The following is a 16,219-nucleotide window of genomic DNA, read 5'->3' as shown; positions in this document are numbered from 1 at the left end:
AAGCATGATGCAAAGCAAGCAATACACACAACCTTAAAAACAAAGCGTTTCAGCATCAAGGGAGTTCAGAAGAGATCAGCTTCTGATGTCTTGAGGTTTTTTGCTTTATTGTTGTTGAAGTTTCTTTTTGTTGTTGAAGTTGCTATCCAACTGTTGATGTTGAAGTTGTTACGATGTCCTATCTTTATATGATTCTTGGCAGTTGGGGTGTGAGCAACGTTACGAAAAATCCCATTTTAGCCACTTACCCACCATTGCATTAATGATGGATGGTTGGCTGGACCAGTCAGAAACCATGTGAACCCTGCTTTGGCTTCTTGTCCATGTGAATCCAGGTACAGTCTCTTCACCAGCTGTATCGTCTTGTCCGTGTGAATCCAGGTACAGTCTCTTCACCAGCTGTATCGTCTTGTCCGTGTGAATCCAGGTACAGTCTCTTCACCAGCTGTATCGTCTAGTCCGTGTGAATCCAGGTACAGTCTCTTCACCAGCTGTATCGTCTTGTCCGTGTGAATCCAGGTACAGTCTCTTCACCAGCTGTATCGTCTCATCCATGTGAATCCAGGTACAGTCTCTTCACCAGCTGTATCGTCTTGTCCGTGTGAATCCAGGTACAGTCTCTTCACCAGCTGTATCGTCTAGTCCGTGTGAATCCAGGTACAGTCTCTTCACCAGCTGTATCGTCTAGTCCGTGTGAATCCAGGTACAGTCTCTTCACCAGCTGTATCGTCTAGTCCGTGTGAATCCACGTACAGTCTCTTCACCAGCTGTATCGTCTAGTCCGTGTGAATCCAGGTACAGTCTCTTCACCAGCTGTATCGTCTAGTCCGTGTGAATCCACGTACAGTCTCTTCACCAGCTGTATCGTCTAGTCCGTGTGAATCCAGGTACAGTTATCTTTCTCAAGGATTTCTTGTTATCTCCGCATTGTTTTTCCAAAATTAATTGCTTTGAGAAACAAAGACCTGTTCGAACCTTCTCAAAGCTTCCAGAACCTTCTCGACACTTCTATATATTGTTGCTTTCGTTCTTATTAGTCGTTATTGAAAACCGAAGCTTATCGAAGTGTCTGTACAACGCTGCTTTTACAGTTTTAAATTTATACTGTCCAAAGGGGGCAAATTAACCCTTTCGTTCAAATGTAATGTCCAAATGTCTTTAAAGGTTTTTGTTCAAGGGGTTTTAACCCCTTCCCTTCAGGGGATAGAGCAATTATACAAATAACTGGAGATAACTATTACCATCAGAGAGGTGACGACTTACAAATCGATTTGTGACAGCAATTGAACCAGGTGATGGAAATGTTCAATATAGGTATGGTTGCTATCCCTCATTGATGGCAAGCTATTGGTTTTCAAGACCAAGCTATTCAATACGGAAGTTAGGCTGTCTACGGGAAGACAGCCCAGAGTGATTGATCTGTTAACTAAGTAGATAATGAGGGCTTTTGTTCGCACGGTATGAACCATGATAAAACTGATCAAAGGGAAGATTTTCTGCTCCCGCACACTAGGTGGCGGACAATTGCACACCAAGGGCCGACCGCTTAAAATGTGCTATAAAGCAAAGCTGGGAAGCAGGAGGCTCGAACTGTTCAAGCGTTGAGCCTCTGTTAACAGAAAATTCATGCAAACAAAGGTTGGACTTTCCTGCCTCTCATTTTCTGTTAGTTGGCAGCACTAGCATGATGTCATCACTTTTTTTATTGATTCTTGGGATGTGGGCATCGCTGATATGGCCGGCATTTATTACCCATCCCTAGTTGCCCTTGAGAAGATGGTGGTGAGCCGCCTTGAACCACTGCAGTCTGGTGAAGGTACTCCCTTCACCTGTGTGCCTGTATAAACCAAGAGAAATGATTTTCTGGTCATCTTAAAGGTGTATGGCTTGATTTTTTTTTTTGCCTTTTTTGGTTTGCTTTTGTCATTTATTTAAGATCATTGCTTTTTATGCATTTTACTTCTTTTTCCCTTCTTCAAAGGTGTTTCTCTGTGATCGGTATCAGCCTCCGCCATTAGGATGGGCTTTCCTGTTGGAATCCCTCTTGCCTTCAGGGAGCTGGAGGACAAGGAGGAGTTCTGGAGGAATGGTCAGAGGAAGGTTTGCCTGCACTGAAGGTGGATTGTACAGACCCATTATCACCTAGGTATTCAAGTTCAGAAACTCTGCCACAGCTACTTGAGGGCATGTCTGAGGTAAAGGTGCTTTCATCACTTATGCTTGACCAGGGATTGTTGGCATTGTGCCTTTGAAGATGGTTCATGTCATAGCTCAGTGGTAGCACTCTTTCCTCTGAATCATAGGTGAGCAAATAATCCAGGCTGGCACTTCAGTGCAGTACTGAGGGAGTGTTGCACTGTTGAAGGTGCCAATTTTGGATGAGACATAAAAGATTCCATGGACTTTTCAAAGAAGAGCTGGGGAGTTTTCCCTGATGTCCTGGCCAACATTAATCCTTCAACCAACATCACTAAAACAGATCATCTGATCATTTATTTCATTACTGTTTGTGGGATCCTGCTGTGCGCAATTTGGCTGTCGCGTTTCCTACATTACAAGTGTCTACACTTCAAAAGTACTTCATTGTTTGTAAAGGGCTTTGGGTCCTCCTAAGATCGTGAAAGGCGCTATATAAATGCAAGACCTTTGTTTCTTTCTTTGGGCTAGGCTATATAGTGCGCTCAGTTTTTGCCGTCTTCTCAAAATGTGGCAACATGGATTGCTCCAGGTCCAATGACTCACTCTCTCAATCCTCCTTCGCTGACTCTTGTGATCAAACTCTGGTCACTCCTTAAGGTCGAATTATTTATTGGCACTTTTTTTAAGCTTGCTCACTGGGCTCATTAGCTGCTTAACTGCTTTTCTAGATTGCTTGGTCATAAATTAATTGTTCCCTCTGTTCTCCTGACATGCTGACGTGTTTATCGTTAAGAAGATGAACTTGTTCTGCCATAATTAGGATAGTTGTATTTCTATCCTGTTGTTACAAATTGCTGATTTTGTTTAATTGCTGTAAAGCAGGGTGCCCATTTATTTGTGTTACGTTTTGTAATGTGTTAAAGTTTTATACAGTTAGATCTGTTTAATCTGCGTCTCATTAGTTCCTATGCCTGGGGGAGGTGTGGCATTTTTATTCATTGCCAGGCTAAACTATTGTTTTTGTGCATGGTCAACTTAACCTCTGCTGCTGAGATGAACACTAAACGACAGATTTCCATTGGTTCAGTCTCTTTATTGTGGAGGGCCAATTGGCAAATGTCGCCCGTGACCTGACTGTGTGCATAATCACTCTGATGAATGCTGGCGTTTAACAGTTACTTGACAGTCTGCATGGAACCAGCTGCACGCAATCACTTTGATCAATTAAAGCTATTTACTGGTGTTATGGTTTGGGCTTTTCCTCAGTGAAAAGTTAGTTTCCATAACGAGAGACTCCTTTGATCTGCAACCTACGCCCATACATGTGCCATGTATTAGTTTGCATGCCCATTACTCCTAAACTGCAGTTTGTGGTTCATTGCGGATCATGTGGAATGTCTCGCCTGTCTCTCCCAAAAGGCAGAAAAAACCAAGCCACCAGACCAATGGGTACAGGCTAAAATTATTAGTCAGATTTATTTACAACTTGGTTAATTCACAGAAGCTAAATGATACAAAATAACAAATCAGCCCATTATGTAAAAACAAGAAAATTGGAATCAGTCCAGAAGGGATTAAAGGACCTTTTTTAGAACCTGGCTGTTATGGACTTCTGGATAATCAGTTAGGTTGGTCACCTTATGGACATCCCATATGCAAAGTTATATGTGGACATTGTAAATCTCAGCCCATCAGAGATTAGATTATCCAGGGTTTATGAGCAAATTTTCCAGTACTTAATCAGTCCAAAGGCTGTTAAATCAGAGAAGTCAGTCATCCATTATTAAAGAGACAGTGATAGGAATTATAGTGTAGAATGCTGATGAGCAGAGGGTGCTCACACCTTCTGGTTCCTGAGTGACTGTAAATGTCTTGACCATGTACAAATTAAATCCGCACCTTGATCAGAGCCCTTGCATTTCCTGATCAATCACCCTGGTCTGCTTTTGTAGAAAACTTGTCTCTGGCCTTTACTTCTGTGCTTTGGTAAGAAAAGACAGCTTCCATTTTCACTTCAGCTATTTCAAAACGGTTTGAAATAAAATATAGTCGTCTCCTTATTAGTGACAACTGCTTCTGAGGTGTTGGCCATGTCTGTTCTCAAGGAACATTGGCTCTGTTGTGATGTTTCTCAATGAAGTACTTTGAGAAAATTTAAATTGTTCAATTTGGCATTTTGTGTGTTAGAATGCATCGAAAGAGCAAGCCGAATTGTGGATGAACAAGAGACAGCACTTGAATAATGAATTAGTCATTGATTACAGTGCAACTATACATACAGCCACCCTATGGAGCTGTTACCTGCAAATTAGTGCAGTTTTTTGTGCACCCAAATAATTTCTAATGGAAGTCGATGGCAGATTTCCTTTATAGCACTGCGTACACAGCCAGGTCTTGAGGGGGCTTGACAGGGTAAATGCTGAGAGGTTGTTTTCCCCTTGGCTGGAGAGCCTAGAACTAGGGGGCTTAGTCTCAGGATAAGGGGTCGGGGGCCATACAAAACTGGAATGAGGAGGAATTTCTTCACTCAGAGGTATGTAAATCTTGAATTTTCTATCCCAAAGGGATGTCTTGCCCCTCTGCCTGTCTGACCCATGTGCTCATTACCCATCTTAATGTGAAGAAAAAAAATGGAAATCCAAAATAAAAATAGAAAATGCACGAAGTACACAACCGGTCAAACAGCATCTGCAGAGGGAAAAATCACAGGTAATGCTTAGGGTTAAGACCCTTTGTGAAAATGGAAACTGGACCATTTAATAGGATTAACCAAAACAAAAGCCGGGGGAGGTGAGAGCGAACAAGAGTCAAGGGTGCTGATTTCTGTCACAGAGGGAACTAATAGGCTAAATAGCCAGTCAACAATTGTAATGAAAATAAAAACAGAAAATGCTGGAAATACTCGGTACGTCAGGCAGCACCTGTGGAGAGTCACAGAGTTAACGTTTTAGTTCGATGACCTTTCGTCAGTACTGGAAGAAGTAAAGATTTAACAGTTTTTAAGCAAGTACAGAGCCAGGGAAAGTGGGTGGGGGAAGGGAAGAATAAAAGGGACGGTCTGTCATAGGGTGGAGGGCAGGTGTGATTAAATAGCAAAAGGGACGATGGTACAAGGCAAAGGGGGTGGTAATGGGACAAGTAAAGAAACAAAAGATCGGTCCAAAGAAGCTGTAAATGGCAACAGCAGAACCATTATCAGCACCTGCAATGTGAAAAAATGGGAGCAGTGGTTATGATCTGAAGTTATTGAAATCAATGTTGAGTCCAGAAGGTTGTACAGTGCCTAATCGAAAGATGAGATGCTGTTCCTCAAGGTTTTGTTTCAGTGCATTGGAAAGTTGGGAAGAGGTGAAAACAGTGAGTGATAGGCAAAGATCATCTCATCAAGGCAAAGGCATTAAAAGTAGTTAAGGAAGGCAATGAAAAGGCATAGGAAAGATACACACAAAATAAACCTTCCAGTATGGAGGTGCATGCAGCAGACAAGAAAATGGAAATGAAGAGAAAATAACATCCATTGCTAGAAATCTGAAATTAAAAGAGAACATGCTGGAAACGCACAGCAGGTCTATCAGCGCACACAAAGGAAACTGTGTTCTTACAAAAGGTCATGATGTGGAGATGCCGGTGATGGACTGGGGTTGACAATTGTAAACAATTTTACAACACCAAGTTATAGTCCAGCAATTTTCTGTGTCTAAATTGCTGGACTATAACTTGGTGTTGTAAAATTGTTTACAATTTACAAAAGGTCGACACTCAACACCCAAAACGTCACAATGTCTCTCTTCCCTCCTCCAGATGCTGACAGGACCGCCATGCATCTCCAACACCCCCACTTCTAAGAAAAGGGAGAGATAGCTAAGGTCTGAAGTTGCTAAAGTCAATGTTCAAATCAGAGGGCTACAGAGTGCCCAGGAAAAAAGACGAGACACTGTTCCTGAAGGTTGCGTTGAGCTTGATTGAAACCTTGTAGGAAGTCAAACACACAAAGGCCAGAGTAGGAATAGGAGATGGATTTATAATGGTGGCCACAGGGCGGTCAGGATCATACTTGTGGATAGATTGGAGGTGTTCAGCAAAACGCACACCCAATCTGCATTTGGTATATGGAGGAAACTGCACAGTGAGCAGAGTGAGCACAATATAATAGACTGGAGGAGGTGCACTAAATTCCTGTGTCTTGCAGGAGGAGCGTTTGGGGCCCTGGACAATGGTTTGGGAAGATGTAAATCAACAGGTGTAGCATCTGCTACAGTTGTATGGGGAAGGGCAGCCAGAAATCGAGGTGGCAGAAGAACAAAAATGACTAACACACACAGTGAACTTCTGGGCACAATAGTGGAAGAGAAAACCCTGGAATCATTTAAGAAGCAATGGATACCATGGGGCAACTCAAGGGACTTTATGGATGGATGAAAATAAGATGGGTTGAATAGTCTTCCTTATCTGTATCTCTCATGATCTTTCAAACAAGGATATCCTGGAGGACATGGTCCCTCTGGAATGTGGGAAGGGGAGGGGAAGACATAGTTGGTAGTGTGATTATGCTGTAGTTGGCGAAAATGGTGGAAGATGAACTGGTGAATGCAGAGACTAGTGGGATGGAAGGGTGACCCTGTCCATGTGAGAAAAGAGAGTGGGAGTGACAACAGATGCATAGAAAATAGGGTAGATACAGGCAAGGCCCTGTCAACCACAGTTGAACAAAAATCTCAGCTGAAGAAAAAGGGCAATTCAGAAACTGGTGCGAAAATTGGAGTCATCAGAGTCGGTATAATAGAGAAACTGGAAGAAAGGAATGGAGTCTTTCGAGGAAGCAGGATGGAAGAAGCATAATCCAGATATTTGTGGGGGTCTTTGGGATTGTGTCAGTGCAAAGCACGTTGCAGAAAGGGAGAGACAGACAATTCCATGAGGGAAGGGAAGAGTCCAAGACGGACCACCAAAGGGTGAGGGATGGGTGGAAATTGAAGGGATCAAGGTCAAAGCAAGAGCAGGAAGAGGCACCAATACAGTCATCATTGTAATGGAGGAAGTGCTCAGAGAGGAGGCCAGAGTAGTATTGGAACAAAGCGTTTCATGTATCCTGCTAAAGAAAGGCATGCCTTGGACCCACTTGAGTTCCCTGGAGGAAGTGAGTGGAACTAAAAGAGTTGTTCAGGGTATGAACAAGGTACTGGTTAATGGTTATTAACCCTTCTTAATGTGTACGCCCCTAAAACTGATGCTCCTTTTTTGTTTTGGACTTGTTTTTCCTTTTGACTCTATCTTTGCCCAAGCACATTGTGGATGAGGATTCCAACTCTTATCCTCAGTCCTAGAGTAAACAACCTTCCAAGGCAGTGGTTCGCCCACACTGTGGATGGCTGCTGTTTTGAAGCAGTGATGTGAGGACCTTGTCCTAGTGGATCCATGGTGAAAACATAATCAAACCTGCTTGGACCTTACGTCTTGCTTTGGGATTGACTTTTTTTTAACCCTGAGTCTTTAGTGTTTGCAGTCAGCTCCTGCCCAATTTGTTCAATAGGGTCATCAGAAAATGCTCCAACGTTTTTGTGTGCTGGAACTTACTGGAAATAGGTGGTGCTGTTAGATCTCCCTTATTGGAGAGCCTCAATTCCTAAAGGAGATTTGGAAGTGCGTTTTTTCTTTTTGGAGTTTAATCGTAATCCTAAAATGTTGCTCATCATTCTCTGGGAAATCCCTGTGGATACCAAAATAAGGCACCTGATTTTGCTGTGTCCCAGCCTTTGGTATCAGATGGTACAGCTCTGTGCTCCACCAAAGTTGAGTCATTCTGTAAGATAGACCACTTGGAATCATGTATTGTCTCCAACCTCAACTTGACAAAGTTAACGTGGATGTGGTACCCTTCGCTGCACCACTGGGGTTCATCCTAATTTGATGTAGATATGATTCCCTTTGGTTGCTTCTTCACAAAGGTGTGGGTGAGCCCTGTTTGTTCTGTCCCCTCAGTGTATTTACTATTCATTGTGGTTCACAATTTGCTGCGTGCTCTCTCCCCCACAGTTGACTTTCCCTTGCGATAACGGCAGCTGCTCTACTTCATCATTTTTCGACTGCTTCCTTAAGTTGTCTACAACATTTCCAACACTTACTATGCTCTGAATATTCCTTATTCTTCCCAAGTGGTCCAAATTGATCCCAGGGTTATCTTGATTTGGAAGTATTTTTTTTGTAATGATTGAATGTTTGTCACCTGTATTTGTTACTGTTTTATTTCTAAACTTGTATAAACAGTTTTAAAAAAGGAATACTTTGAAATTCAGTTAAAAGCTTAAGTCTCCTGATGGCTTAGACATGAGTGGCTGATCCATGGAGACCAAGAAGGTCCTACCTCATACCAGGCCCTGCAGCTGAAAGTAGGGTTGATGGCTTGATTCCTAGATACCACTCCGAGTTCAGCTTTGATGCCCCCCAATCCCCACTCTCAGTCAAGGAACCAATACCGGCCTCAGTTAGGAAGGATAAAACTGGCCAAAGTTCCTGCTTCTGCTAACTATCCAGCTGGCACAGGTATGTGTCTGGACATCAGAAAGAATGGGATTGGACATGTCTGATACCCTCCCACATCCTAGTGGAATAGCCTGCTGATACTCACCACCAAGACTCACAAGTGAAGAATGGCTGGTTGGGTGAGATACCAAAGGGTTGTTGCCACCTCCAGTACCTCACCCAAATGGCCATTCTTCATGTGTAAACCCAGGTTATGTGAGCAGAGGCTGGGAAAGCATCAAAGCTGAACTTGGGTAATATTCGGGTGGTAACCAAGAATCGGACTATTAAACCTACTACTTCAGCTGTAAGACCTGGTATGAGGTGGACCTGCAAAGTAGGATGGCATGGGAAAAGAGGGTGTATGCCTTCATAGGCAGGAACATACATTTTCTCTTTCCCCCCCCCCCCCCCCCCCAAAGCTACCTACCACACTGCTTGCAAGCAAACCTCTCGTACAATTCCTTTGAGTGTTATATAAATTAATGTAATTTGACAGTGGAACTATTGACTATTTATGAGAGAGCAGGATAAAAGGGTTGGCATCTGAATGCTGTGGCAAACACTGTGGACAGCATTAAAGTTCCTTATCTTTCCTACATCTCTGGTCCAGTCACTTCAAAAACACAAAACTAATACCGTACCAAGCATTGCAGGAACCCTGTAGTCGCTCAGTGGATGAAACAGCAGATAGACCCATTTTGTTTCTTGGTTAAGAATCTAAATTATTTGAAAATTGTTCCTGGATTCCTGCCAACTATGCGATTGTCATTTTTTTCTGTTTGAAATTCCTATGCTTCTTCAAATGGCCTCATACTCACATAACTGTCTGCCTCATGCCTTATGAAAGAAGGACTCCCACTGTGCTTTCATGAATTTGTTCCTGTGTTGCTATTAATTTGAAATTGTTCTATTTCTATCGACTGCCCACAGAGTTCGGCTCACATTTACTTTGTTTCACAATGCCAAAAGAGTGAGTACGGTCTATGAGTTTGTTTTGTGCTGTATTTTTGAAAGCCTTCAACACTGATTAAATTCACCCTTTTTGTGGCACTTAGCCATACACACTAGAAGGACTTGGGTTTGATTTCCGATCCTACCTAAGTTAGCTGATCTCAGATGGGATAGCAGTTCAGGTGCTGCAATAATCCACATCATTCCTGAGTTAGGAAGAGGAATAAAAAAAAATCATCCAAGATTCTTGGTCCTTATTACTAGACCACTGACTCCTGCTATGTGTAATATAATATAAATTCTAGGTAGGATCAGGCTCGATGGTGATGTCCTTCAAAGTGAAATAATCTGCCAACACTCACTGATTAGGCGCACAGGTAAAGATTTGACACAAGGACAATGTAGCAGAGAACAGCTGGCATCCGTGAGCCCATACCTAACAAGACTTAGGAACAGGAGTTCATCCCCTCGAGCCTGTTCCGCCTTTCAATTAGTTCACAGCTGATCTGTACCTCAATTGAATTTGCCCACCTTTGCTCCATATCCCTTGATACCCTTACCCAACAAAAATCAATCAATCTCAGTCTTGAAAATTTCAATTGACCTAGCGTCAGAAATTGAACTCAAGACTTTCTATATACTGTACTTCTGATTCTCTTATGACTACAGACACAATTGCATGTCAGTGTTTCCAGTTTACTTTTGCTTACTTGGGTCAATGTCATTGGCAAGAACATGTGTTGCTCCGCTCATAAAAGCTGCAATGGCAGAGGCACCACAGCCACTTCCCAGGTCCAACACCTTCTTTGCCTTTGCGACTTCTGGATTATCCAAAAGGTATCTAGGAACAATGTTTAGAACAAGCGAGTAAGGACACTTGGGCTCCTAGTATCTCTACATCACTATACCATCGCAAGACAATTTTCTCCCATTCCCTCCTCTCCACTTCTGATGGTGTATTGTTTCCTGGGGTACGTTTTTCATAGCTGCCCACTGGGATCTATCCCTGCTATCTATTCTTAACACCTATGAGCATCGATAGGCCATTCAACCGAGCCTGATCCTCTCCTTGTTCGATGTCAACACACTCCATTGGGTCACTGGACAACAGTCAGGAGCCGGAGCAGGAGCAGGAGCTCCTATTTTCTTCTCTATAATCCAGGATCACTGAAGCCTAAAGTGCACTGAACACTGATGAAGTGTTTATGTGTTGTGACCACTTTGTAAAAGCTGTGGCTCAGTTGGTTGCACTCTCGCCTGAGTCAGAAGGTCGTGGGTTCAAGCCCTACTCCACAGACTTGAGCACATAATCTAGGCTGACACACTAGTGCAGTACTGAGGGAGTGCTGCACTGTTGGAGGTGCTGTCTTTTGGATGAGATGTTAAACCGAGGCCCCGTCTGCCCTCTCAGGTGGCCGTAAATGATTCCACGGCACTACCGGAAGAAGAGCACGGGAGTTCGCACTGATGTCCTGGCCAACGTTTATCCCTCAACCAACACTTAGAACAGATTATCTGGTCATCATCACATTGCTGTTTGTGGGACCTTGCTGTGCGCAAATTGGCTGCTGCATTTAGGAACATAGGAACAGGAGCAGGCCATTCAGCCCCTCAAGCCTGCTCCACCATTTGATAAGATCATGGCTGATCTGTGATCTAACTCCATATACCTGTCTTTGGCCCATATCCCTTAATACCTTTGGTTGCCAAAAAGCTATCCTTCTCAGATTTAAAATTAGCAATTGAGTTAGCATCAATTGCTGTTTGTGGAAGAGAGTTCCAAACTTCTACCACCCTTTATGTGTAGAAATGTTTTCTAATCTCGCTCCTGAAAGATCTGACTCTAATTTGTGGACTGTGCCCCCTAGTCCTAGAATCCCCAACCAGCGGAAATAGTTTCTCTCTATCCACCCTGTTTGGGACGTCCTGAGGTCATGAACAGCATTATATAAGTCTTCCTTCCTTTCTTCACTACAATTTAACAACTTACATTTTATAAAGTGCCCTTAACATAAAAAACCTCAGACTAACAAAGCTTTATGAAGGGTGGTGGACACTGAGCAGGAAGTGAGGGGGCTTCAAGGAGGCAACAAAGGCACGTTCGAAGAGGTAAATTTTGAAAACAGGGTGAGAGGTATTAAAGCTACTAAACACTAAGTGATCAAATAAAACAATTTTGTTCTCAAGCAGCAGTGTGCTTCAAGCATGTTTATTTTTCAATCTAATGCCCAAAACATCAATTCTACTGCTACCGACCTGTTAAGTTGAAGTCTATGAATATTTTATATCTGAAATTTATCCCCTGTGATATTGCTCAGATATGCTGTTTTCCAATATTAAGGGTATTATCAACTAAGTGTGATGGCGATAATGCTACAGGAAGTGCGACACTTACACACTGTATGCAAGATCTAAGATATATTTATATATACATATTGAGCTGTGAAAATCATAGTGTGCTAAAATCATAGATCTGTCTTTCCAGTCTCAGAATGCCTCTGGAAAGAGCATTTTGAACTGTATAACAACAGGATGAAACACTGGTGGTTACAGGTCTGTCACTGGATAATGCAGGAATAGGAATATGAGGTGATGAATTAAGAAGTGCATTTTAAAAAAAATTCTGGGGATGTGGGCGTCACTGACAAGGCCAGTATTTATTGCCCATCCCTAGTTGCCTTTGAGAAGGTAGTGGTGGGCCTTCTCCTTGAATTGCTGCAGTCCGTGTGGTGACGCCGCTCCCACAGTTGTGTCAGGGAGGGAGCTGCAGGATTTTGACCCAGCGACGATGAAGGAACAGTGATCTATGTCCAAGTCAGGATAGTGTGTGACTTGGAGGTGATGGTGTTCCCACACACCTGCTGCTATTGTCCTCTTAGGTGGTGGAGGTCGGGGGATTGGGAGGTGCCATTAAAGAAGTCTTTTGCAACTTTACAGGATGTTGGCTTAAGTGTGACTTTACCTATTGGTATGAATACGTCAATCACAGTAAGCCAAGTGACAACAGCAATAAGTCGTCACAATAGAAGACACTAATAATATACCAATAATAGTAGAAAATCAAGGGGCAAAGGGGAGGGAGGGAGGAACTAAAAACAATCACTATCACTAGAGAAAAAGTACTAGGTAAACTAATGGGTCTAAAGGCTGACAAGTCCCCTGGACCTGATGGCTTGCATCCGAGGGTCTTAAAGGAAGTGGCTACGGAGATAGTGGATGCATTGGTTGTAATCTTCCAGAATTCACTAGATTCTGGAAAGGTCCCAACGGATTGGAAAACCGCAAACGTAACACCCCCTATTCAAGAAGGGAGTGAGACAGAAAGCAGGTAACTATAGACCAGTTAGCCTAACATCTGTCATTGGGAAAATGCTAGAATCCATTATGAAGGAAGTAGTAGCAGGACATTTGGAGACTCATAATACAATCAAGGAGAGTCAACATGGTTTTATGAAGGGGAAATCGTATCTGACAAATTTATTAGAGTTCTCTGAGGAAGTAACGGGCAGGATGGATAAAGGGGAACCAATGGATGCAGTATATTTGGATTTCCAAAAGGCATTCGATAAGGTGCCACATAAAAGATTACTGCACAAGAGAAGAGCTCATGGTGTTGGGGGTAATATACTGGCATGGATAGAGGATTGGCTAACTAACAGAAAACAAAGAGTCAGGATAAAAGGGTAATTTTCAAAATGGCAATCTGTAACTAGTGGGGTGCCGCAGGGCTCAGTGCTGGGGCCTCAACTATTTACAATATATTTCAATGACTTGGATGAAGGAACAGAGTGTCTTGTGGCCAAATTTGCTGATGATACGAAGATAGGTGGAAAAGCAAGTTGCGATGAGGACACAAAGTGTCTGCAAAGGGATATTGACAGGTTAAGTGAATGGGCAAAAATTTGGCAGATGGAATATAATGTGGGAAAATGTGAAGTCATCCACTTTGGGAGGAAAAATAAAAAAGCAAAATATTATTTGAATGGAGAAATACTACAAAATGCTGCGGTACAGAGGGATCTGGGTGTCCTCGTATATGAAACACAAAAAGTCAACATACAGGTGCAGCAAGCAATCCGGAAGGCAAACGGAATATTGGCTTTTATTTCTAGGGGGATGGAGTATAAAAGCAGGGAAGTCATGCTACAACTCTACAGGGTGCTGGTGAGACCACACCTGGAGTACTGTGTACAGTTCTGGTGCCCTTATTTAAGGAAGGACATACTTGGATTGGAGGCAGTTCAGAGAAGGTTCACTAGGTTGATTCTGGGTATGGAAGGGTTGTCTTATGAAGAAAGATTGAACAGGTTGGGTCTATACTCATTGGAGTTTAGAAGAATGAGAGGAGATCTTATTGAAACATACAAGATTCTGAGGGGACTCGATAGCGTAGATTCTGAGAGGATGTTACCCCTCATGGGGGAATCTAAAACCAGGGGGCATAGTCTCAGAATAAGGGGTCGCCAGTTTAAGACGGAAATGAGGAGGAATTTCTTCTCCCAGAGGGTCGTGAATCTTTGGAATTCTTTACCCCAAGGAGCTGTGGAGGCTGAGTCATTAAATACATTCAAGGCTGAGTTAGACAAATTTTTGATCAGCAAGGGAGTCAAAGGATATGGGGAAAGGGTGGGAAAGTGGAGTTGAGGTTAAAATCAGATCAGCCATGATCTCAGTAAATGGCGGAGCAGGCTCGAGGGGCCGAATGGCCCACTCCTGCTCATGTCTCTTTATGGTCTAAGTCAGGACTATAATAAATTAAATACTAATTTCAATGTTCAGGGCCTAATTGTTGAACTTGTTTCTGCTGCTTATAAATGTGCCCTCCAGCATTGACAAACTCAGTCCCACGGCAGAAGGGGAGAAGTTCACCTCAGGACTGCAACTTACAGCTGTGACGCTGTCAGCTTTAGTCTTTCCATACATTTATGAAAGAATAAATTGTGCAGATACCATCAATAAACAGCTTCTTGTGTTAAGCAAATAGACCTGAACATGTTCCCATTTTCATAGCACCTCTCCACCCCACGTGATGTCAACTACACTTTTCCAAGTAAATATTTGCACCTTTGCTACCATTCGGACGATTGTATTTACAGTGCAGAAACCGTGGCACGGAGAAATGGCAAGATGCAAATAACAGCTGCAAATTGTTCTGTAGCTGAAAGTCAGCATCAGATGTTTCATTATTAGTACTTTTTAATTGTCCACATTTTAATGGGGCACTGTGTTGGTCATTTTATTTTGGTTTAGGGTGGGAGATAAGCCTCATTTTTATCGTGAAGGCAATGGGCAAGTGACGTGATGATGAATTTTGATGCAATTTGCAACCTTTTACTCAACTAACCTGTAGAGGGCCACATTTCTTAAAGCAGCAAAATTAGTTTGAATTGGGAGTGTAGTCTGTGTGCAAGTTAACTATATTCTTTTTCTGGGGAGGGCTCACTTTGGGCTGCAGCCTACATATAGAGGCAGCCTTTATGTGTATCAGAATGGTGTTGGTTCTTTAAAATCTAAAATTAGGGTGCTCAAATGGCTCAACAGGTTTATCCAGGTAGTTATTAAATCATAGGAGTGAGGAGGGCCTTGGGTTTAATCCCTAATTTGTGCTGAATCACCTGATGTCAGCCAGGATAAGGTTATAGAGGTGGTAATAACAGTCGTGTTGAGAGGAGAAAATCGTTGGTACTTTGGACTACTAGCTGGTGGTCCATTCTGGAAAGTGCCTTGGACGTCAGGGCAGGACTGGACTCGGCTGTGACGACCCCTACAGTTAAATAGCATACCGACACTCACCCTCGGGGCCAACACCCAAGGAACTGTACCCCCACCTTCAGGAGAGGAAGGGTGAAAGTTGGCAAAATTATTCGACGAAGAACTGCGTGTACCAAATATTTAACTTGAAGATCAGGATCTTATGAGAATTTTGGAATCACATATGAAAGAATTTGCATTTATATCGCTCCTTTTGCATCCTCAGGACGTCCCAAAGTGCTTCACAGCTAATTAATTCTTTTGGAAGTGTAATCACAGACGTTATACAGACATAAATGTAAGGTTATGAGATACAATGCAAAAAACAGCCCATGCAGTCTGGAGGGACAGCCCAGTACCTGGACAGTGCCTGTCCTCCCGGCCAGTAGATCGCCCAGTAGGGGTCGCTGAACGGCCACAGTTCGGCTCTCTGGGTCCAGAAGCGGCAGCGCGGAGTGAGCAGCCGCAGGCTAATCTCCGGGGTCAAGTGGTCGCTCACCGGCTCCGTGTTGCAGGCGATGAACGTCCTCAAATCGAGTGCAGAAGGTCCGCTGACCCGCTGGGAAAAGCACAGGTTAATGAAAGGGACGCGGCTCAGCACTGCGGGGCTGGCCAGCCGGGCAAGGAGCATCGCTGCAGCCGGGAGCTCTTCCCACCCACCACCCTGAAACAAGCAGCCACTTTGCAGGCTGTGTCGAGATGCAAATATCCTCCTGAACCTGCTTTATCTGAGAACGGGCACTGGTGTATCCCCCTGTTAGCAGAAAGAAACCACCTCTACACAACTTCTGTGTCCAACTACATTTGTTCTCCCCACTGCCTACCCGTGTCGCACTCAGTGGTTCTGCCTCGAACT

General features: G+C 43.3%; 1 protein-coding gene across 1 annotated transcript in view; it reads right to left on the bottom strand.

Annotated features, from left to right (window-relative positions):
* Positions 1–16,219, bottom strand: part of etfbkmt (electron transfer flavoprotein subunit beta lysine methyltransferase) — a 19,181-nt gene extending 2,962 nt beyond the window's left edge. Inside the window, exons 1-2 of the mRNA XM_067999899.1 lie at positions 15,723–16,219; positions 10,323–10,453 (exon numbers count right to left, since the gene is read on the bottom strand). Coding sequence (XP_067856000.1) covers positions 10,323–10,453; positions 15,723–15,994 — 403 coding nt within the window. The 5' untranslated portion in view covers positions 15,995–16,219. The remainder of the gene's footprint in view (positions 1–10,322; positions 10,454–15,722) is intronic.

This window comes from Heptranchias perlo, chromosome 18, assembly GCF_035084215.1.
Source record: "Heptranchias perlo isolate sHepPer1 chromosome 18, sHepPer1.hap1, whole genome shotgun sequence".
In the NCBI taxonomy this organism is placed as follows: Eukaryota; Metazoa; Chordata; class Chondrichthyes; order Hexanchiformes; family Hexanchidae; genus Heptranchias; species Heptranchias perlo.
The sequence above is the reverse complement of the archived record's forward strand: the minus strand, read 5'-3'. Positions and strand labels throughout refer to the sequence as shown.